The 25,460-nt window shown below is 43.5% G+C and overlaps 1 protein-coding gene across 6 annotated transcripts in view; it reads right to left on the bottom strand.

Moving 5' to 3' along the window:
• Positions 1-25,460, bottom strand: part of TUT7 (terminal uridylyl transferase 7) — an 89,555-nt gene that overhangs the window by 47,437 nt on the left and 16,658 nt on the right. For 4 of the 6 annotated variants that reach the window (XM_040355504.1, XM_040355503.1, XM_040355501.1 and 1 more), the window contains exons 3-10: positions 22,085-22,257; positions 15,546-15,662; positions 10,144-10,321; positions 9,942-10,030; positions 7,324-7,375; positions 5,623-5,692; positions 4,255-4,381; positions 210-329 (exon numbers count right to left, since the gene is read on the bottom strand). In XM_040355504.1, coding sequence (XP_040211438.1) covers positions 210-329; positions 4,255-4,381; positions 5,623-5,692; positions 7,324-7,375; positions 9,942-10,030; positions 10,144-10,321; positions 15,546-15,662; positions 22,085-22,257 — 926 coding nt within the window. The remainder of the gene's footprint in view (positions 1-209; positions 330-4,254; positions 4,382-5,622; positions 5,693-7,323; positions 7,376-9,941; positions 10,031-10,143; positions 10,322-15,545; positions 15,663-22,084; positions 22,258-25,460) is intronic. The other 2 variants (XM_040355502.1, XM_040355506.1) reach the window with 1 other exon arrangement.

The raw sequence follows: 25,460 nt of genomic DNA, 5'->3' as shown, positions 1-25,460 counted from the left end.
TCTACTTTCACTGTCCTGCAAGTGCAACTGAACTGAAAGAAAAATCAGTTCCGTCCTCTCAGACAATGTATTCTGCAGCATAAAATTTTAATTTTTAAGACAGAAATGCAAATACTTTTGCAGGTAAAAGCGTTTTTTTACAGGGTAAATACATATAGAGCATCATCACCCTGGAATTTTAAAGATCATTGCAAAATAACAGTACATACCCAGGATCCCAAATACACAGGTAGAACAGACTCTTTTCTTTGTTGAAGGAAGAACACAACCATGAGAGCAAGTACATATGGCGGCAAACCCCCTTCTTCCGGTCTGTCTATGCCACAGAGCTGCAGACAAAGTGTTTAGAGAATGTTATATACAAAAGAAATGGGAAAAAAAAAAAAAAAAAAAGTCTATATGGCACCAAAAGTAACAAAAAACAAAAACAAAAAAAAAAGTGTGTCCCCGGATATTTAAACACACACACTGCATGTAGGATTCAATAGAAATCTGTTTTGCCAGATACTCTGCCATCTCACAATTAAACTACCACTATTGGACACTGAGGACAGAGTTCACGTGGCACTCAGAAAATGCTTAGGAAATGTAAACACCCCTTTAAAAAAGAAAATAATTTGAAGCCAGAGTGGGAGGTGACTGTCTGGCAGTCTCTGACTTTAATCCTAATAGTCAAGTCACCTGAAACAAGCAGATTAAAGTCAGTGCATTTTAATACCTTAGATACTTACTGGCATCTTTAGGGCTTCAAGGGAGGGGGGGGGGGGGGAACTCTACATGGTGTGCGACCTTATACACAGTACTTTAAAAAAGACAGCCATGGTCAGTGTATTTCCCATTTTTTTTTTAATGGCTTTCCGTGAGTCATCTGGCAAAAACAATGTACAGTCTCTTTGCAAGACCTGGGCCATAGCAACTAGATTCAAGATCAAGGCCACTTTCACACTGGAGCGGGTTGCAGGCGCTATTGCGCTTAGAGTAAAGTGCGCAAACCGACCATAAACAGCGGCTGCGTTTCTCCAGTGTGAAAGCCCAAGGGTTAAAAATATACCACACCTCCCACCCCAGTGTGAAAGGGGCCTTAGAGTCCCTACAGCAGTACAAAATTCACAAGCTGCTTTAGAACAAGGTGTCCATGATCTGTGTGGACTGGTGGCATCAGGAGTCACTACCTCACCACTATCACATAGCTGGGTTCTGCCCTGTATGTCAAAAATTAACACTTCTGATCTGGTGTGTTTTTTTTTTACTTTTTACAACTTTGCAATGAAAAACAAACATTGAAACAAGAGCTGCACAACACCCCCCCCCCCCCTCGATTCTAATCAGCCATTTCTGTGATTTTATGTAAACAGTGCAGAGCCGAGCTGTAAAAAATAAATAAATTCCTCAGTGCCGAGAGTTAGAGCAGAAAAAAATTAAGTATTTTTTGGTTCTTTAGAGCAAAAGGGAAGAACTTCCATCTGTAAATAATCAGATTTAACCCCTAAAGACTAAACCTTTGACACGTTGCTTAACAAGATAAAAATCAATTTTTGCTAGAAAACTGCTTAGAACACACACATTTTTTGTTAGAGACCCTAGAAAATAAAATTGTGGTCGTTGCAATATTTTATGTCACAATGCATTTGCGCAGCGGTCTTTTTGGGGAAAAAAAATGCACAAAAAATTAAGTTAGCCCAAATTTTTTGCATAATGTTCAAGATGTTACAGCGATATTTAGGTTTTTATGCCAAGCAGTGCGATTCTCATTTTATCCAGAATCGTGCAGGTCTAATTGAAACAAAAAAAAGTATATTGTGCGACACATTAGATATCAATAAATAAATACAAAATAATATTGCGCAAACCACTGGATGTCGTGGGTCAGGCTGCCAGCATAACAAAGTGGATACTTCGTGAAAATAGTGTGAAAAAATGTAGCGCCCAAGGTGAAAGAAATATAATAAAAACCCCTTAAAAGGATTCTGATATAGTGAATATGACAGTCAAATGATCTGCATCATCGACTGCTCTAGTGACAAAATGTGTGAACCAGGTGAAATCAAACACATGAACAATAGACCAATGTACCTCAGATAGGGGCCTATATAATGGTGCCAATAAAAAATTAAAGTGATTAGATTGACTGCAAATGAACTAATAACTAAGTGAGACTAGATGCATCTGGTCTCTCATAAGCACTCACTGTTGCATGGTGAATAGTAAATAAGGATATCGCTCAAGTGTTCTAAAAGCAACAATCCTTGGCTAAATATATAAACCATAAAATCGTGATGATATGTTTAAAATAATATCCAAAAAAGACAGTGTAAAATCCACCTTAAATACATAAATGACTAAATGAGTCAATTAACGTGACACCATACAATTGTGCACAGAAAAAAGTCCTTAAAAGCACACATATGTTCTTCGAATGTTGGGGTGGAGCAAGAAGTCTTCAAAACAAATGACACTCTTCACACATGGACATCAATTCAAAGGGTGGGTACTCTTACCAGAAAAGATGGACCCTCAACCTCACCATACGGTGGGAGGGTCGTCAAAGCTTATACAGACTGGCGTCTGAATCTGGGAGTCTCCACTTAGGATGGTCTGAACCAAAGGTAGCCTCAGATGATCTTGATTGTCCGGAAAGAGTGTTGTGGCAGGGATCAGCCCGTCAGAATTGCTCCAAACACCCCGATTAGTATGCAAAAGGAAAAAATATAGAGGTGCTCCTCATAGTGTAAAAAAGTTTTTTTTATTTTTAAAAATTCCAAATTGCACACATGTGGCAAGAATCAAAATAAAGTGAAAGGCTGGCAAAGCCACGCTTAAAATAAAAAAGCAGCAAACTAAAAAGTCAATGATGAAAAACCACAGCAAACTGAAAAAAACAGCAAGTGCTCCCACCTTAGATAGGTATAGGAGAGTTCCAATAAGTCAGCAGTGGAGTTGCGATAGAACTATCACCCTACCGGTTTCGTCGACGAAACCGGTAGGGTGATAGTTCTATAGCAACTCCACTGCCGACTTATTGGAACTCTCCTATACCTATCCAAGGTGGGAGCACTTGCTGTTATTTTTTTCAGTTTGCTGTGGTTTTTCATCATTGACTTTTTAGTTTGCTGCTTTTTTATTTTAAGTGTGGCTTTGCCAGCCTTTCACTTTTTTATTTTGATTCTTGCCACATGTGTGCAATTTGGAATTTTTAAAAATAAAAAAAACTTTTTTACACTATGAGGAGCACCTCTATATTTTTTCCTTTTGCATACTAATCGGGGTGTTTGGAGCAATTCTGACGGGCTGATCCCTGCCACAACACTCTTTCCGGACAATCAAGATCATCTGAGGCTACCTTTGGTTCAGACCATCCTAAGTGGAGACTCCCAGATTCAGACGCCAGTCTGTATAAGCTTTGACGACCCTCCCACCGTATGGTGAGGTTGAGGGTCCATCTTTTCTGGTAAGAGTACCCACCCTTTTAATTGATGTCCATGTGTGAAGAGTGTCATTTGTTTTGAAGACTTCTTGCTCCACCCCAACATTCGAAGAACATATGTGTGCTTTTAAGGACTTTTTTCTGTGCACAATTGTATGGTGTCACGTTAATTGACTCATTTAGTCATTTATGTATTTAAGGTGGATTTTACACTGTCTTTTTTGGATATTATTTTAAACATATCACGATTTTATGGTTTATATATTTAGCCAAGGATTGTTGCTTTTAGAACACTTGAGCGATATCCTTATTTACTATTCACCATACAAGAGTGCTTATGAGAGACCAGATGCATCTAGTCTCACTTAGTTATTAGTTCATTTGCAGTCAATCTAATCACTTTCATTTTTTATTGGCACCATTATATAGGCCCCTATCTGAGGTACATTGGTCTATTGTTCATGTGTTTGATTTCACCTGGTTCACACATTTTGTCACTAGAGCAGTCGATGATGCAGATCATTTGACTGTCATATTCACTATATCAGAATCCTTTTAAGGGGTTTTTATTATTATATTTCTTTCACCTTGGGCGCTACATTTTTTTCACACATTAGATATCCCCTTGCATGTGCCATAGGTAGACATCAATATGGTTTACCTAAAGTGCTAAGCTTTAAAAAAAGTTTTTTTAAATTATACTGTAGTCCTATGCCATTATACATCTTTCCAACATCAGTGCACACTTTTTTCAAGTTTTACTAAATCTATCAGTAATAAATTCAAAAGGATTCATAAGAATAATACTGCATAACAGTAAGAGCATTTACCTTTGCCCAGTATCTAAAAGCCACAACCAGAGGTATGAGCCTTGATTCCAAAAAACCCAAAGTAGTGAGCAGGTTGGTGGTGAGACAAGCATTTTCATTGCCTGCACTTACTTTACAAAGACGACCACTATTGAAAAAAAACGAAGAATTAAGATTTTCCTTAGGGTTATAAAGATTAGTAAATTGGATACGGTCTTAAAAGTTACTCCTGTGTGCAGTCAAACACTGGCAGGTCCTCTAAGCAAACAGCCAAATTTAAAGCCCTCCCATTCCGAAGGAACCAGCCAAGATTCAAAACGTGTACGGGCAGGCTGAATGTACCCAAGTTGATTAACTTGGGTACAACTAGCCTGCCAGATTTTTTCACATGCAATTATTGCTAGTGGCGGTTATAGCTACTAGCAATCACTGCATTCTCCTGGTGGGGATGGCTTCCCTCAGCGGAGACCACAATGGCTCCATGTGAGGGATCCCCCCCCTCATCAACAGGTGTTGATGGGGGAATCTGGGAATTTTCTTTCCTGCAACCCGTGACATATCTCCTAGATTGTTTGAAATGAAAGCTCATCACTGGAACATCTCAGCACACCAGTAGAACAGAATTAATAGCCAAAAATGTGCCCAACCGAAAGCTGCACAGAGGCAGCTAGCCAGTGTACCAGATGAAACAAAGCAGTACCAGCACATATTTTGGCACTTATTCAGGGCAAATACAGGAGTCCATCAAATGAGCCACATCTTTTGCCCCCGTTCACAGTGGTGCGATTGACAGGTCAAATCACATGTAAAATCTGACCCTATTGTTGTCAATTAAGAGTGTCCCAATCTGTGCGATGCCGACTTTGCGCCGCCGCGCCGATTTCCAAAAATAGTTTCTGCACTACTTTTGCTGACAATTTCAATAGACATCTGTGCGGCTTAAAATTGTGCAAGATCAGAAGAACTTGCACGATTTCAAAGCCATGTTCAGTGTGAACAAGGGCTCAGGCCCCATGCACACTGGACATTTACAGTTGCTCCTTTTTTCTGCCTCTAAACCCCCCCCTCCATGTTGGCCTATGTGTCCATGCACACAGGCTTTTAGCAGTGTTTAGCAGCAGAAGCTTTTAGTGCTCGAGCATTCATTTCAATGGCCAAAATACATTTAGCCTGGCCAATGAAATTAAACGCCCAAGAGCTAAATGCTTGTAAAAGCTCCTTGTCAGGCATCTTTTTCTGCAAAAAACGCTACTGGCTTCAAAAGAGTTAAATGTCCTGTATTCATGGGGTCTTATTACCAAAGCACATTTTAATTTGTTTCACAATAGTTGAAAGAAGAAGAAGAAGAAAAAAAAAAAAAAAAAAAAAAAAAGTACAAAAAGTGCCAACCTCCTCTTTTCTGCACAAACCACAACAGGCACTCTTGCATGGAAGTCGGCATCAAAGTCTACGAACAAATCTAGAATTGTAAAAATGGATATACATGTTAGAGAAAAACCTACATTTGAATAAAAAGTCTGATCTCTCACAAAAATATATCTGTACTGTAAACATAAGACAACCTCCCTCATATGTAACTTGGTGGCCCACTGTAGTTCAGGAGTTCTGACTTAAGACAGAACACTACCAGTTTTATAACAATTAACATTCTTTAACAAAAGTACATGCATTCCACATTAACCACTTAATCCCCGGACCATATTGCTGGTCAAAGACCAGATCACTTTTTGTGATTCGGCACTGCGTCGCTTTGACAATTGCGCGGTCATGCAACGTGGCTCCCAAACAAAATTGGTGTCCTTTTTTCCCCACAAATAGAGCTTTCTTTTGGTGGCATTTGATCACCTCTGCGGTTTTTAGTTTTTGTGCTATAAACAAAAATAGTGACAATTTTGAAAAAAAAAATGAATATTTTTTACTTTTTGCTATAATAAATATCCCTCAAAAATATATAAAACATTTTTTCCCCTCAGTTTAGACCAATACGTATTCTACATATTTTTCATAAAAAAAATTTAAAAACGCAAAAAGCGTTTGATTGGTTTGCGCAAAAGTTATAGAGTTTACAAAATAGGGGGTATTTTTATTAATATTTTTTTACTAGTAATGGTGGCGGTCAGCGATTTTTTTCGGTACTGTGACATTATGGCGGACACTTCAGACACTTAACAGATTTTTGGGACCATTGGCCTTTTTATAGCGATCCGTGCTATAAAAATGCATTGGATTACTATAAAAAAGCCACTGGCAGTGAAGGGGTTAACACTAGGGGGAAGGGGTCAAGTATGTGGACTGACATAGGGAAATTGACTGATCTTCTGTTCATACATTGTATGAACAGAAGATCAGCATTTCTCTCCCTGAGAGGACCGGGGGCTGTGTGTTTACACACACAGCTCCCGGTCCCCGCTCTGTAACGAGCAATCGTGTGTGCCCGGCGGCGATCGCGCCCGCCGGGCACGGGAGTCAGGGGCGAGCGCACGCGCCCCTATTGGCTGCTGGGCGAGGTGACGTATAGCTACGTGCTCTAGCCCAGCAGAGCCGACCTGCCGCCGTAGAACTGCGGCGGCTGGACGGCAAGCAGTTAATTATGCAATCAAAATTAAGATGGCCATACATTAGATTTTTTGATTCCATTTCCTTTAGATTTACATTAAACTAGGTAGTATCAGGGCCTGCTTGATTGCATACTAATTGAAAGGGTTTAGGTCTGTCATATGGTTTTAGATTATATGGCTTTGGTAAATCTAAAAGGAAAAAAAGTACAAGAAAATTGTATAATGTATGGCCAGCCTTAGTGTGCGCAGCAAATTGCCTCCAGCTCTAAAAAGGTTATTTTGTTAAATTCCAGCCATGATTGTCTTGGCTCATTAACGCTGGGTACACACTGTCTGAAAACCCTGAACTAGCCGACTTTTGGTCAGTGTGTACAGGAGTCTGTCCAACAGGTCTTGAGGAGAAAAGAGACGCGAGTCTGCCTGTCAGAATAGCACAGCGGGGGGGGGGGGGGGGGGTGATGGCAGGATGAGATGCATAATCCTTAGGCTGCCAAAAAGTTAAAACTGAATACTCTGGACCCAGAAGACTTACCACTTTGTTTCAGGCTATCTTGAACCAATAGGAGGACATCTGGCTGATTCATCTATGAAAAAAAAATTAAAAAAAAAGTTAAGGTTTCCAAAAGGGGCTTAAAGTAATGCACTCATATATACAACTTTATGTAAATAAATGTTTAACTAGGTATATGTATTTTTACCAAGCCTCCTCTCCCATCTTAACTTTATTTTCACCCATTGATCCAGTAAGACCATTAACGTTTACGTTGCTTTAACAGACCAAGCTGGCCAGTAAAAATGGCATGTAGAGGGTTCAGACAAAGCACTTAAAGCAGAACTAAAGCTGCAAATACTTCGCTCCCAACAACGATTCAGCATCCATTAGGTCCCTCGCTTGACTCAACATCTTCTCCTTGTGTTCTTCTAGGTGCTCTTAAAGCGATTGTAAAGTTTTTTTTTTTATTTACAAACATGTTATACTTGCCTGCTCTGTGCAGTTGGTTTTGCACAGAGCAGCCCAGATCTTCCTCTTTTTGGGTCCCTCTATGCTCCTGGCCCCTCCCTCCTGTCAAGTGCCCCCACAGCATGCAGCTTGCTATAGGGGCACTTGATTGCAATAAGATGAACAAAAGAAAAAAAACTTCTGACTTTACAAGCACTTTAAGGGTTGCTGTAACCATTTAAAAATGGTTAGCAGGGGTCCGGCTTTATTTGTTGGTCGAGTCTATCTAAACTTGCTAGGGTATCCAACACTACCCTCTCCACAGATTGACAATGTTGCTGTTCAAAAGTGAAAGACATTCTGCTTGCGTGCATGTTGGATGTGTATGCTAGAAAATCAGCAGCCAACCGACTCACGATCGGCACTCTCAGCCAATGGGCCATCCCCCTGTTAGAACACAACAGCTCAGTGGGGGAAATCGCTGGGCTAACCTTGCATGGTTAGTTCAGCGGCTCCCGAAAGGAGCTGTAAAAAAAAAAAACTGTAGTGTGCACCTGGCTTAGACAGAAGTGCATTACTGTCCAGGTCACCCGGTGAAAATAAAAAAAGGGGAACAGGATCTAAACAAAGCCACCACATTTTAAGGATTGTTAAGCTGAAATTGTTTTGTTTTTTTAAATCCATAAAAAAAAAAAAAGGGGGGAGGAGATGACTTTGGTTTTTCCCCCCCATAATCATACTTGCCTAGGTGGATGCAGAATCGGTCCAATGCTGCATCTGTCCCCAAGCGTCTCTGCACCAAGAACCGAGTGATCGAAACACAGTCGATGGCTCGGTTCTCTTGGCTCCCCAAGTCAATCAGCAGCTCTGCTCCGCCACGTGCTGAACTGTGGAGGGGCGAGGAGCTTCCATCTCAGCAGCTCGCTGAGACTGCCATCTTGGTTACGTCAGCAGAGAGCGGACTTCAGACCGGGTCAGAGGCGTGCAAAACGAATTGCACTCCTGCGAACCTTAAGAGAAACCCAGCCAAATGAGTTTAGAGCTAGCATTAAAATCAGTCATACTATACATAAAACAAAAAATCATGAAAGCCATCAATACATATAAAAAATGGTTTCAAATTCATAGGTTGTACCAAGACTGATGGAGTGAAAAGTGCCAACCAAGGAAAATCTTGCAAAGTGCTCCACCCCCCGTGTGTAAAACACATTGCCAGATAGATCAGACCTCTAAATATTATAGGCGGTCGATCTGGCACAGATGAATTAAGGATCAGCCACAGCAGCCTAGGGTAAATTCCACCAGATGGCTCCAACACCTCGCAGAGTAATCCAGACCATCATCTCCCACCCCCCTTATTCAAAAGCTCTGCTTAAGTTAGTGAAAATTTAAAGCCGACCTTCGGCTACCTCCCCTCCCCCCCACACTTTTCAGGAGCCATATTTCTGATACTCGCCAACCCAGATTATTCAGCCCTCACTCGCTGAGATCCTCTGTTTTCTGCCACTTATCGGGCCCGCCCCACCATGTTGATTGTGACATCAAGAGGCCCGCCAGCTCTTTCCTTATCAGCTGGTGAGCCTCCTGATGCTAGGCACCCCCCCTCCTTTTTTCTTAATGAAACTATGCCTCCTGGGATTTGAGACATGCATATACCAGGAGGCAAAGTGAGAACAGTGCACGTGCAAGGAGGGGCAGGGCCACACTTCATAATGGGAAAGAAAGACAGCCCTATTCTGGCAGCGGAGGGGGGGGGGGGGGGGGGGAGAAGGAGGATGGAAGTCTTCACTTGGGCTGAAGATCCGCTTTATTAGACGTGGTTAGCCATTGAGGGGATCGTCATTTGATCGGCTAAATCCTAACCTGGGCAGACATCCCTGGGTTTACTTAAACTGTTGGCCTGGTCAATCACGATAATTTCAGGAAAATGCCAGTGAATGTGTGCACAGTGAATAAATTTGCACACTTTCCTTGCTTGAGAATTCATATGCCATGATCAGTTCTCAGTAAGATATAGAGCAGACTGCCAAAATGTATTTTAGTCATGGCCTTAGTCTATACTAGCCATAAAAGGCAAGATTATTGAATGCCAAACTCAGAGAGCCCCAGTGCATTAAGTGTAGGGATTTATTCACTCATCTGAATCAAAAAATCTCAGAAAGGCAAGTTTACAATAGTAATTCAAGGAGATAGTTTGAAAGGTTACTTACACTGGCAGGAAACTGAATATCTATGTTCAGATCTGAATTTTTGAATCCCATCCTGCTGCAGGAGGATCCATACAGCCTAAGAGAGCAGCCTGTGAATGCAAAACAGCAAGAATGTCGACTAGTTAAAAAAAAAGAAAAAAATTAGATAGATAGATACTCTCTCCTAGCTATACTATCTCTCTCAAGCAAACTTGAAACAAACCTGGAAGATTCTCCTGAATAAGTGCTTCCATTGCAGACACAGTGGATAGCCTTTCTACCAAGTCTTCTTCATCCAGGCCATGCTCCTGAACCACTTTACCAATCGCTATTCCAATTGCTTGCAGCTGCGATTCAATTGGTGGTGGCAGAGTGGTCAGTAATTCCTCTTCCTTTTTTTCCTACAAAAAACAGAATGTTATGAAATACTTTACATCAGACCAGTCATAACTTGTCTATGTGAAAGTTATAAATATTCAAATCTAGGAATAATTTTTTTTTTTTTTTAAAGCTTCATCTGTTGCACTTTTAAAGCCAATGGATACCAAAAAAAAAAAAAAAAAAAAGCGGATACCTAAAGTCTGACTGGGACTTCTGAGAGTGCATAAGAGGAATTTATTGTTACTGTTAAAGGATCACTAAAGGAAACATTTTTTTTTTTTGCTGAAATGACTGTTTACAGGGTATAGAGACATAATAGTTAACCGATTCCTTTTTAAAACGATTAAAAATAGATAAAAAGCAATCATATAATGTGCCTTTAGATGCAAAAACGAAACTGAAACTAGTTTAGTCTTTGAATTTTATTTTATGCCTCTGTGCTGGACAGTGCCATAGAGAGTCATGGCTAGGAAAACGAAAATAAACTCTCCCATGACTTTTTTCATAAGGAGCCAGACAACCAGGAAGTGTCCAGAACAGAGTATTATTACAGCAACATCAGAGCAAAAACGAGCAATGAGGACATGAAACCAGGACTGCAGTAAGGTAAAGGAAGCCATTTAGCTAAAAAAAAAAATTCCTTTAGTCACCCTTTAAGTCTACACAATGGGTGATACACACACCATAATACCTGTCGATAAGTTATTCCCTTGGTAGATTATAAACTATCGAGCTTCTAGAGTGTATTATAACACTATGGGCAATGATCCCTGTTTAAAGATGGTGGATCCACGCTGTTGGTCCCTGAATGTCAGAACTGGGCGGTCCATGAGCGCTGTAAGCGAATAAAAAGTGGCGAGTCAGCACGCCGCTCGTGCCCCTGGAAGAAGTCTGCTATTGGACGAAACGGCGTAGGGTGGAGCGGCGTGCTGACGTCACTATCGTATACCTTTCACGACCATCCGGAAGGAGGGGCGGAATGAGAGAGCCGGCCGGCTATATTATTACACGCCTATTTTGTTCTACAGAAATGTGAGTGCAACCGTTACCCAATTGCTTTTACATTACGTTACTACTCTATGTTGGCATCCTCTTTTCCTTTTGGGCCATTATTTGCAGAGTGACTTGCTGGAGACCCATTTGTGATTTCTGAGGTGGAGACTATTTACTGGAACATCTAGGATACACCAGGGCTGATGAGCCACATGCGTTTGTGATCTTTTATTAGGGATCCATTTCAGTCGGTAAGCGGATATGAAATAGGAGGTGGAGGCTTTCTTCTATCCTGCCAACAGACACGTTTTTCTGGGATATTCTTGGCACTCATCTTTTAAACTATTTTGGAATTGCATGAGAATTTAACACCATATGAACTCTTGAATACCATTCATTTATTTGTATCACTATATGTGGTTTGCACAGGGGTTATATGTGTGCACATGTCACTTTATACCAGGGATCCTCAAACTGCGGCCCTCCAGCTGTTGTGGAACTACAAATCCCATGAGGCATTGCAAAACTCTGACATTCACAGACATGACTAGGCATGATGGGAATTGTAGTTCCTGAACACCTGGAGGGCCGTAGTTTGAGGACCCATGCTTTATACCATATGAACTTTGATAGCATAGTTTTTTATATGCTTTAAACACTTATTAATGTATGCATATGTTCATTCATATCAATTTTGATCACTCATTTTGATAATTTGTCCACGCAGCGCAGCATATTATTTATATTATATACCATATGGCCAAAGAATTTTATCTAGAAAACCAAACTGATTTTCTCATTTTGAGACAGAAGGCTGACATTAATGATTGCAGGGGAGAATTTAAGTGCTAGGGTGGACTTCCACTTTAAAAACTGTTCTAGAGCATTCTTTCCTCTAGAACAGGGGTCTCCAAACTACGGCCCGCGGGCCACATCCGGCCCGCCAGGCCATTTCTTCCGGCCCGCAGCGTGAATCCTTAGTCCACCTGTTAGTTGTGGAACCTGCGCTGCATATTCGCCCCCGGCAATATGCAGCGCAGGTCCCGCAATCCCTCCCGGCGTCTCACTGTGTGTGTTGGCTGCTGGGACCACGGCATCCCAGCAGCCAATGAGGTGTTTAGGGCAGACCCGTTGCCGCCTCCCTGCTCCCGCCTCCCGCCTCGCTGTTAACCAGTAACGAGTGTGTAATACCAGCGGGGCGGGAGTCAGGAGATGCAGCAGGTCTGCACAGCCAGTGATGGAGAGTGGAGACGCGCTGGACACATGCAAGGAGGGGGGGCTGATACACTTGTGTGGGGGTGGGTTGAATGGCGCTGATGGGGCACAAACATCTGGGGGCTGATGACTCTGCTTGGGACACACGTGGAGGGGGGTTGTAGACTGACGGGGACACACATTTTGGGGGGCTGATGACTCTGATGGGGACACAAATGTGGGGGGGGGGGGCTGATGACTCTGATGTGGACATACATGTGGGGGGGGGGGCTGATGACTGATGGGGACATAAATGTGGGGGGGGGGGTGATGACTCTGATGGGGACATACATGTGGGGGGGCTGATGACTCTGATGGGGACATACATGTGGGGGGGGGCTCTGATGACTCTGATGGGGACACAAATGTGGGGGGGTGATGACTCTGATGGGGACATACATGTGGGGGGGGGGCTGATGACTGATGGGGACATAAATGTGGGGGGGGGTGATGACTCTGATGGGGACATAAATGTGGGGGGGAGGTGATGACTCTGATGGGGACATACATGTAGGGGGGGGGCTGATGACTGATGGGGACATACATGTGGGGGGGGGGCTGATGACTGATGGGGACATAAATGTGGGGGGGGGTGATGACTCTGATGGGGACACAAATGTGGGGGGGGGGCTGATGACTCTGATGGGGACATACATGTGGGGGGGGGGGCTGATGACTGATGGGGACATAAATGTGGGGGGGGGTGATGACTCTGATGGGGACACAAATGTGGGGGGGGGGGCTGATGACTCTGATGGGGACATACATGTGGGGGGGGGCTGATGACTGATGGGGACATAAATGTGGGGGGGGGGGGTGATGACTCTGATGGGGACACAAATATCTGTGGGGTCTGATGGGGACACACATGTGGGGGGGGGCCTGATGATTCTGATGGGGACATAAATGTGGGGGGGGGGGTGATGACTCTGATGGGGACACAAATATCTGTGGGGTCTGATGGGGACACACATGTGGGGGGGGGCCTGATGATTCTGATGGGGACATAAATGTGGGGGGGGGGGGTGATGACTCTGATGGGGACACAAATATCTGTGGGGTTTGATGGGGACACAAATGTGGGGGTGCTGGTGGCTCTTATGGGGACACAAACATGTGAGGAGGGGGGCTGATGGCTCTAATGGTGACACAAATATGCAGGCGGGGGTGGGCTGTGATGGGGACACCGTGCAGGAAGACTCGGATGAATGATGGGGGGGGGGCTCTAATGGGGACACCAATTTGTGGGGATAGCCTGATGAGTGATGGGGACACAGATGATTGGGGACACAGATGATTGGGGACACAGATGGGGACACAGATGAATGGAAGGACTGATGGGGACACAGATGAATGGGGACACAGGTGGATGGGGAAACTGATGGGGACACAGATGAATGGGGACACAGATGGATGGGGACACAGATGAATGGGGACACAGATGAATGGGGACACAGATGGATGTGGACACAGATGGATGGGGACACAGATGGATGGGGACACAGATGGATGGGGACACAGATGGATGGGGACACAGATGGATGTGGACACAGATGGATGGGGACACAGATGAATGGGGGCACAGATGAATGGGGCACAGATGAATGGGGACACAGATGAATGGGGACACAGATGAATGGGGAGACTGATGGGGACACAGATGGATGGGGACACAGATGGATGGGGACACAGATGGATGGGGACACAGATGGATGGGGACACAGATGGATGGGGACACAGATGGATGTGGACACAGATGGATGGGGACACAGATGGATGGGGACACAGATGAATGGGGACACAGATGGATGTGGACACAGATGAATGGGGACACAGGTGGATGGGGAAACTGATGGGGACACAGATGAATGGGGACACAGATGGATGGGGACACAGATGAATGGGGACACAGATGGATGTGGACACAGATGAATGGGGACACAGATGGATGGGGACACAGATGGATGGGGACACAGATGGATGGGGACACAGATGGATGGGGACACAGATGGATGGGGACACAGATGAATGGGGGCACAGATGAATGGGGGCACAGATGAATGGGGGCACAGATGAATGGGGGCACAGATGAATGGGGCACAGATGAATGGGGACACAGATGAATGGGGAGACTGATGGGGACACAGATGGATGGGGACACAGATGGATGGGGACACAGATGGATGGGGACACAGATGGATGGGGACACAGATGGATGGGGACACAGATGGATGGGGACACAGATGGATGTGGACACAGATGGATGGGGACACAGATGGATGGGGACACAGATGGATGGGGACACAGATGGATGGGGACACAGATGAATGGGGACACAGATGAATGGGGACACAGATGGATGGGGACACAGATGGATGGGGACACAGATGAATGGGGACACAGATAATTGGGGACACAGATGGATGGGGGCACAGATGAATGGGGACACAGATGAATGGGGACACAGATGAATGGGGACACAGATGAATGGGGAGACTGATGGGGACACAGATGGATGGGGACACAGATGGATGGGGACACGGATGTAAAGCCTCATGCACGCTGGAAGTTTAGCCCCGCTGCATGATGCTCCAGCGTTTAGGTGCCAGCAAAGAATATAGGAGCACCATCCAGTCCTGCTGTCAGCAGTAAGTCAAATTCTATTCTATTCTTCTTCTACTGTGGATTTATTTATAAATTATGTTTCCGGCCCGCGAATATGTGTGAAATATAGAATGTGGCCCTCGAAGTAAAAAGTTTGGAGACCCCTGCTCTAGAAGCCACATCCTCTGTTATAGAAAATAAAATGATACTTTGTGGGATTTCCCAGTACTAGCAACTGTCATCACAGTACATACTAGGGATACACAAAGTGGGAAGCAATTCACCATTCTCCCTCACAAAAGAGGTTTCTGTTCCAATGTATACATTGTGGTATTCATGCATACGTTACGTAGAGAAAATAATAATCAACTTTTTTTTCCCATATTCGCTTACCTTCAAACTCCTCTTGTGCCTCTTCTCTTTTATGTGTTTGTGTGCAGAAGATACAGAATCAACAAGGGTATCACAAAGTTTACAACAATAAATCGCTGTGGGATACCTTCGAGGTCGCTGAAAGACAAACATATCTGCTCAGTTTCTTATTCCAAGCCATACACAGTAAATGTTAGCGCACACTAAAATAATGGACCAGGTGGTTCACTAGATACAATATAAGAACCACACCGCTGCATTCAGAATTTTTAGCAGCAGTGTCAAAAAACAGGACGTTAAGAAATGGACCTGGGAGATTGGAATAGATTGTCACTTCCCTCATCAGCGACATGCTTAAAAACCCTCAATAAAGCGAAATAAGAGGTTACAGAAGATCCCACAAGAATCTTTGGAGTCCAAGTCCTGTAGGGGGATGTGGGCAAAGAATTTCACATTTGGCGGACTTGCCCAGATTCAGATCAACGTTAAGAAATCCCCACTCAAACAGTGGAAGAGGAAAGACACAGTAGACAATTGACTTAATTTATATCAGTAAGAACAAGTGCCAGATCCTGGAAATCTACATCCATCCCATTTGCGTAGCGATACATACCAAACGGTCATAGCTAATGGTAAATAAATATTGTCAGCCATATCGAATCATAATCATCTCAACACCAAAGGCATTATATTAATGTGCATTTCCAAATATTCAAGTCAATAGAATAAAGTTCCAGTCTGATTTGCGACTTGACATGTGTCAAGACACAAATCAGGACCATTTTTTCTTCAATTGATTTGAACATCTGGATATGCACAGTGATATAACGCCTTTGACTTTAAGACATTTCACATTTATTGTAATGAAATAGTATACGCGTTATACGATTATTTTTGGTGCTGCACATTTTGTCTTTGGAGCTGTATTAAAAGCTGCTTGTATCACCAAGTGCTGACTTTTTCATATTTAACATAATGGATAAACTACCTTTACTTGTAAAAACACGGGACCCTTGGATTTAATGTCTCGGAAGACGACAACTAATGCATCTGCAAAAACATGTTCAGATATATGAAAAACAAATCCAGTTCGCTTTATCTCTAGGTTCTCAGCTTTTTTTTTTATTATGCCTTCACTTGATTTTCTGTACTCAGTTGAGTGTAGAGGAGGTTCAGTGAAATATATCTGTTGGTCTTATAACTATATATCAGGCAAAAAGTATTGAAAGAAATAGGCCTCTGGAGAAAATCGAAGGTGTAAAAATCAATCCACAGCTTGCAAACCATTGTGAATCCCCCCTCAGCCCCCCCCCATAAAGCGGAGTGCCACCCAAAAATGGAACTTCCGCTTTAAGTGATTGTGACCCCTGACATGCCACATTTGGGGGGGAGCGGATACCCTCTTTTTAGAGGCACCCAGCTCCCACTTCCTCCCAGGGCTTTGGAAGGAAGTTCAGCATTCTTTAGGTGGTAAACACTATTTTTTTTATGGTTTTCCAAATAAAGTGAAAACATTTGGCAAACCAGCGATTTTGCTCCTTCACTGATGTGCACCAATGAGGCTGCACTGCTGGGCACTGATAGGTGGCAGCGATCTAATCAGTTCTTTGATTATCAGTATAGATGTCTCTTTCACACCAGCCAGTTTTCAGCTCTCCTCTAGCTGTCAGCTTTACCATGTGATCAGCTGTGATTGGACACAGCTAAATCACATGGTAGAGCCGCAAATTGGCTCTCTACCAAGATCTGTGATCAGCTGGAGGACACAGAGCGCACCGCAGCACGTGCAATCACTGGAGAACGTCACCGGACGCCCTCCCAGAACTGGCCGGCTGCACTGTAGCCGTCATTTGGCAATCTCAATGTAAGCCACACACACCACCAACCCATAAAAATAGTTAAGCATGGCAGTGCTCAACCATGTTTCCTCTGTCACACTTGGCAGATAGGAGCAGGACGGATGTCAGCGGGCATCTCCCCGCTGACATCCCTGGCTCCATACAGGAGCATGGAGCACCCGTTCAGGTCCACCTAAAAAAACTTGCAGGCGGACCTGAACGGTCCGCCTGTGTGAAAGAGCCCCAAGATAGATATACAATCTTTATTGTCCTATGAAAGCCTACAGGCATGACAGGACTAAACTGTAGCTAAAATGTAGCAAAGAAAAAAAAAAGCCATGTCTGGTAGATCCCAGCAGCCTTGACAAAATACAATTAGTGCAAGGGCATTTCCTTGATGCGTTTTGGGGCAGGCAAAAGGGAAGAGGACAAGATCCTCATTGAGATGGAAAGAGCACACAATGTCAAGACCACCTTGTCATGTGTTACAAAAAAAAAAAAAAAAAAGAAGCCCTTTACAAGAAAGGGCTGCCAGCTCCAAAACATGCAGAGCACCAGGGTGAAATCCTAAGGCATACCAGCACATTACGGCATTAACTTTCAGGGGGGCTGGTACCTTTTTGTTGCAGACTTTCAAGCGCTTTAAATCGGTTTTAGAATAAAAAGTTGACTCTTTATATTTCCATTACATCCAGTCTATATTGAGACTTATTCACAGTGTTATATTATGAATTTGCGCAATAGAAGTTTAATTCTATTAAGTCTGAAGTTTTCCTATGTAAGTGACCTCTCCTGCTTAGGCTTTTCATGCAGCTTTTACAGTGCACCCTGAAGACGTTAATTTAGCAAAACCTATTGGGCGGGGTGAGTGGCTGACACTTTCATTCTTGCTGGCAGACAGCATTTGACGGATACGTGCTATATTTTGTTTCTGAAGCAAGTACCCTCTGGTGACTTCTAATAAAACTGACAGTATTGCACTACAAGAGAGACTGTCCTTTTCCACCCTCCATGGTCCACGTATGATGCTTTGAGTTGTGTTGCCTGCCTGAGGGGGTTCATCTGACAGTTATAGGATATTCCTCATGACCTTTAGGTTAGAGATTTGATATCTCTGGTAGAAGGCAATGTTTGGTGTTGGAACCAAGAAGTGATTTCCAATTGGCATTTCTTCTGTGAATGGACTTGGTTTCTAGCAGAACTTTTTTAATTTATATTAATATTTGTTTGCGATTGTGGGACATTTTATATGAATGAATTTTTTGTTCAGCAGTATAGGTTTACTGGGAAAATTATATATAGAATTATGTTATATTTTGGTTGTTTATTGCACTTTTGTTGGTTCCTTTATATTTAAATGGAGAAATTAAACAGGTTTTATGGATACAGTTCGCTGTTAAACCTTGAGGCCAGGATGTCCATATTTGGGTATCCCCACCTTTGGTGATCCTGAAATATCTTGAGTTGCAGAGACCACTCCCCCAGGTCTAGGAATTAAGGCTTTGAAGTCCACCTGTCTTGCTCACACCAGGGATGTGGATGGCATAGAGCTGGGGTGGAAATTTCCACCCAGGAGCATATCAAGTTGTTTCACTTAGAGCAGCTCAACTTCTGATGACCCAAATGGTTTACATAGGCCACTGTTGCATTGTCAGACTTTAACCTGGCTAGGTGACCTTGCAGGAGGGGGGTGCAATGTTGTAGAGTTAATTTAATGGCTCTCCATTCCAGAATAGTTATGGAGTCTTCACTCCTCTGGGGACCAGGTCCCCTGGGCAGTTAGGCACTTGCCCCCCCCCCCCCAGCCTGCAAGGTTGGCATCTGTTGTCACTAGGGGTGCACCGAATGGATATCGTACATCGGAGGAGGGGGACGAACGCCGCCAAAATCACTGGGCCATCGTGTCCCGTTTACTCGGCTCCGACGTCACACACACACGTCCCGCCTCCGTCACCTGCATTGGACCAGTGTTCCGACAATCACAGGAGCTGGTCCAATGGCAATGGCTGGACTGTATGTGACTGCTGACTGAGAGCAAAGTACTGTAAACAGAAGATGGCGGCACAGTGATTCCTGCACTGCATGAGAGATGGTGAGGCTGCAGATAGGCTGCATTGGATGGGCGCAGATCAGGCTGCTGATGGGCATCAGGCTGCATTGGATGGGCGCAGATCAGGCTGCAGATGGGCATCAGGCTGCATTGCTTGACACTGACCACTTTCCCTCTCAAATTAGTGCGTGTTGTACGCCGATAAATACGGTACTTGGACATTCCAACATGACAATGATCCAAAACACAAGTCCAAGTCGACCTGTCATTGGCTAAATCTCCGATGCCTCAGTCATCTTTGACTCAGATGTCTATGGATGCACAAATGGAATCAGTAGTCAGCGGATCCGATTATCTTCTCCGCCTACTGCGTATACTCATCCGCTTCATCCCGAAAGATGCAGCGGTAGTAGTCGAAACAATCATCAATTCTCAGCTACGCAAACTCCCTCTACTTAGGACTACCTAAATACCAGATTTTGCGCCTACAAGTCGTTCAGAACACGGCAGCCAGACTGATTCCCAGGGTTTCCCCCCCCCCCCCCCCCCATTACCAATCACCCCATCCCTGAGGAACCTTCATTGGCTAACCGTAAAGGATCGGGTCACTTTCAAGACCCTCTGCCTCACCCACAAATGTACACAAGGAAAGGCCCCTCAATACTTGCGCGAGAAAATAAAACACTACACCCCCCAATTGCATTCTCCGATCAACTAACCAAAACCTCCTCCACATCCCCAAGTCCCACTACAAATCGAAGGGAAAACAAAGATTTGCAGTCCAAGGACCGCTGCTATGGAACGCTCTTCCCACAAACATCCGCATGGAAGAAAACCATCGGGCCTTAGTTTTTTTCCTGAAGACCCACCTCTTCTGAAGGATAAGGACGACACCGGATGAAAATAAGCGCCTTGAGGCGATTTAGTTCGCATTTGTAGCGCTATACAAGTTACACACTCACTCAATAAAGTGAGGGTTCTGGAGCGGCCATCTCAGTCTCCGGACCTCAATATCATTGAGCCACTCTGGGGAAATCTCAGAACGTGCAGTTCATGCAAAACTGTCCAAGAACTTACAGGAACTGAAGCCTCTTTGCCAAGAGGAATGGGCACTTTTACCCTCTAAGATAAAGAGCCTCATCCACAAATACCACAAAAGACTTCAAGCTGTCATGGATGTTAAATGGGGCAATACAGGGTATTAATAACTGGGGTACGTAAACTTTTGATCAGGGTCATTTGGGTAGTTTCTGTTGCCATTAGGATTTAAAAAGAGTAAGCATAGTTGACTAATAAATGGTTTCAGCCAAACACCAACCATGAGTGAAAGAAAAGTTTGTATTATTCATATTTTCTGAAAAATGACCAAGAAATCAAATTCTGACAGGGTAAACTTATGACCACAAACGTATCCAACAAAGCCGATCTGCTTGGTTAGATGTGTGAGGGTCAGGGGAGACATTGGGGTCTGTTAGACCCCATTGTCTCCAAAAAGTACCTGTCACATAGGGGTTTATTTACATAATATATAAAAGACAGAAAAAAACGTAAAAAACATTAAAAAAAATTGCTGCCCCCCGCACACCTGTACAAACACACGCCCAGGATGCATACGTGCATGTAAACAGCGGTCGCATGCAGTTTTAAAAACATAGAATGTTATACATTTACTTGATGCAAACTCATCTTTTATATAGTGATTTTGCACCAAAAATTTACGATTTTTTTCTTGAAAATATGCATTTAATAAAAAGCTGTGCAAATGCCAAGGGAACAAAAATTTGCAACCATCATGCATGCGCGCGTGAGTCTTTCTGGCAAGATCCAGCAGCATCCCCCAGACTTTCAGAGCGCATGCGCTGCTGAAGTCAGCAGCTGCACATGAGGTGAATATCTACTAAATCCGTACAAGTTTAGGAGATATTCATTTTACCTACAGGCAAGCCTTATTATAGGCTTACCTGTAGGTAAAAATCACTTACAGGGGTATACAAACACTTAAAACCCTGTACACAGAATGTTGGGAGACATTTGCAACATTCTGCCCATGTGTATGTTGGACGTGCATGTTGGAAAACCAGCAGCTGATCAGCTAACCAGAGCGCGTTGATCGGGGTGTTCTGGCGTTGGGAGGGGCGTGCCCCCCTTCAGTACAGCTCGATGGGAGAGATGAGAGATTGCTGGACTAACCTCACATTGTTGGTACAGCAGCTCTGGCCATTAATATTTTTCATGCAACTCAGTAGTGCGGACAAAGCACGCTGTCTTGAACCTCTGCCTGAATTCTTGACCATTCTCCAGCCTGGTACATCACCACCAGCTCATGTATGACCTCTGCCTGCCTGACCATCCTTTGGATTTTGATTTCGTACTGCTTTGCCTGATCTGTTGCCGACTTGACCTGCCTGACTGTTTTCGTCTGAATTCTCAGCATACAAGCTCCACTTCAGACACTACCTACCACAGGTACCTTACAGTAATCCAATGAAACCCTAAAAAGGCTAAAAAGTTACGAACTTGCAATAAGGAAAAATACAAAACAAAAAAGCGACAGTATTTTCTGTGCTACGTATGATCCAAGAATAAAACAGTCAAGTATCACAACCTTGCTATTTTAAGAAAGTGAAATACAATACTGTCTAAAGAATATAGTTGGCCTATGTGTCTCATACCCGTCTCAGTCTGTAAATACAGTCTCGCTTTAAGCGTTCTTCTGCTTGCTGGAGTCCTAGAAGCTCCTTTTCAGACAATGTTGACTCATCTATGACTGGGCTTTCTAAGCAGTCATCCTCGTCCTGTTCAGACTTGTAGCGACGTCGGTCACGCTTTTGTTTATTTTGTGCTGCTGAAATACAAAATAAATGGGTACACCTGTAAAGCACTTCAGACAACTTAGAAAGTTATAACTTGGCATGATGCAATAATGTGATTCAAACCAAACTGACAGGAGCTGCTTAAGTCTTCACCGGGTCCTTACTATATAGCAACCGCTTAGGGTGCAGACAAGGACAGAGCTCGGCTCCGCTCTAGACATCTAATGGAAAAAGGAAAAGTCCTGGAAGTCGCACATCTCTGCAAACCCCCATAGGAATGTGTACGACAGTTTCAGCCTGGACCCCAACAAGGCCACGCCCCCAACACATTTCACTCTGCCCACAGAGCTTAGTCATGGCAGGGTGCACTACCACATGAATTAGAGTTTTTTTAAGGCAGAGTTTTTAATTTATGTACAAATCAAGACATACCCAAATCATGGCACTGCTCCAAACCTTTACCTCTTAACATTCAAATGATCTTCCTCCTGTAAGCTATCTTCATTCCACTATAAAAAGATGACAAGAGTCGCACTCCGTAGTTAGCTAGTCTTGTTACTTTATTCGGTCAATAAAAGACCCTAACCTTGTGAACAAGAGCATCAGGGTGAAACGCATTTAGAAGAATGTGTTTTTTCTGGTGGAGATTACATGTATACAGCCAGTTATTGTAACAAGATAAGCCAACTATGGAGTGCAACTCTTACCTACTTATAGTGGAGTGAAGATGGACTTCGGCATCCGGATGATCTGCAAATGTTAAGAGTTAGAGGTTTAATACAGTGCCATGATTTGTACAAGGATTAAAAACCTAAATTTTCAGCAATTAAAAAGGGGGGAATAAGATAAAAACACTGTCTATAAGCAGAAACCACAAGACTGTCAAACTTCAGTGACCTTAATCTCTTGTGTTCTAACAATTTATAGAATTTGGAATCACAAGAATAACCAATATTAATTTTACATTTAAGCACATTATATTAATTGCTGCATGTACAAATAAGCCTCAATGCCTTTTTAACCATCTGACCACCAGAAGGTTTTATCCCCTTCATGGACCAGACCTTTTTTGATATTCATTTTTGCTATTCAGCACTATGCTACTTTAACTGGCAATTGCTCAGTCATGCAACATTGTATGCAAAGAAATGTATTTATTTTTTCACACCAAGCTTACTTTTGGTGGCATTTGATCACCAGTGGGTTTAAAACACTTGTACTACAAATCCAATAAAATCAAACATTTCTTCATAAAATTTAGGCTAAAATTATGTATTGGTCTTGTGCGTTTGTTTTTACCCAATTGTATATTAATTGAGATATATAGATACACAGACATACACACACAGTTCTGACCCGATTGTTTACCACATTTATTGAGACGCCAAAATGCCAGGACAGTACAAACATCCCCAAAATGACTTTTGGATTGGAAATTAGACAATTGAGTATTTTGCAGATCTCATTTTGTGGTCACACCTTTTTTTATAAAATGAAAGAAAATACATTTGTTTTCTTTCTTCATTTTCAAAAAACTTCTGGCAACAAATGAGATCTGCAAAATACTCGCTGTGCCTCTTGGCAAATACCCTGGAGTGTCTACTTTTTTTTTGGGGGGGGGAGGGGGGGGGGGGAATTGCACTATCCTGACATTTTAGGGTCTCCAAAACAGATGGTCAGGAAATTTAATGTGCAAGTTACGGCCTTTGAAAGCCTGCATTTTTATTTTTTCAAAACAATTGCAATAAGCGTATATTTTTTGCGTAAAATTTATAGTGTCTACAAAATAGGGGAAAGATTTAGGGACTTTTTATTTTTGTATTGATTTTACTAGTAATGGCGGCGGGCTTATTTTTAGTGGTACTGCAACATTGTGGACAAATCAGACTATAAAAATGCACCGATCACTGTATAAATGGCACTGACAAGCTAGGAGCCAACACTAGGTGGTCAAGGGGTTAATGGTGTTCCCTGGGAGGTGTTTCTAACTGTATGGGCTGCCTGGGAGAAGAGATCGCTGTTCCTGATCACTTGGAACAGCTGATCTCTCCCTCTCCTCCCATCAGAACAGGTATCCGTTTACATTGACAGTTCCCCATTCTGGCTCTTTCCCGTGTTTGCGGGTGGCTGGCAGAGTCTGCCGGACCTACACCCGCAAAAGCCAGTGCATGCACCGACGTACCGGTACGTCAATTCGTGCAGCCGAGCCAACTTGCTGCAGTATAACTTAAAAAGCTGGTGTAAAAAACCAACGTTAGACCTACCGGTAACGGTATTTCTATGAACCTTCCAGGACGGCACCCGAGAGATGATGGCTCCTCCTGCAGGAAACACAATCACATGACAGTTTAAAAGGCCCCGCCCTTCCCCTTGCTCCTCAGTATGCAATAGAGTAATCCTGAACTGGTTCACAAGGGACGTAGTCCTTATAGGTACTTACCTTTTTTCCCTCCACATAGGGTGGGAAGTAGGCCTGCCGTCCTGGAAGGTTCATAGAAATACCGTTACCGGTAGGTCTAACGTTGGTTTTCTCTTACCACCTTCCAGGACGGCACCCGAGAGGATAATAGAGTACTAAACACAGGCCTACCTTCAGGGTGGGACCACAGCTTGTAGCACCTTTCGACCAAAGGCTAAGTCTTGCTGTGACAACATTTCCACACGGTAGTGCTTCAGGAATGTATGATGGCTGGACCAGGTGGCCGCACTGCGGATTTGTTCCCAGGAGGCCCCTGCTTTCTCAGCCCAGGAAGTTGCTATGGCTCTGGTAGAGTGAGCCTTGATCTTTTTGGGAGCTGTTGCTCCAGTACATGCATAGGCTTTGGATATTGCTTCTCTAATCCATCTTGAGACTGAGGCTTTTGATGCCTGCAGTCCCTTCCTGGGCCCAGCGTGTAGAACTAGTAGGTGGTTAGATCTTCTAAAACTTTTAGTTCTCTCTAGATAAACGAGAAGACACCTTCTCACGTCTAACAAATGAAATTTCTTTTCTTTTTCGTTCTTTGGTTCAGAACAAAAGGACGGCAATATTATGTCTTGCGTCCTATGAAATAGGGATGCCACCTTCGGCAGGTACAGGGGGTCTGCTCTGAGGGTGATCCTATCTGGCTGTACCCTCAGGAAGGGCTCTTTCATGGATAGCGCCTGCAAATCCCCTACCCTCCTGGCCGAAGTAATGGCTAACAAAAAAGTCAACTTTAAGGTTAGAAACTTAAGGGGAACCTCTTCCAGAGGT

Source organism: Rana temporaria, chromosome 1, assembly GCF_905171775.1.
Source record: "Rana temporaria chromosome 1, aRanTem1.1, whole genome shotgun sequence".
Classification (NCBI taxonomy): Eukaryota; Metazoa; Chordata; class Amphibia; order Anura; family Ranidae; genus Rana; species Rana temporaria.
The sequence above is the reverse complement of the archived record's forward strand: the minus strand, read 5'-3'. Positions and strand labels throughout refer to the sequence as shown.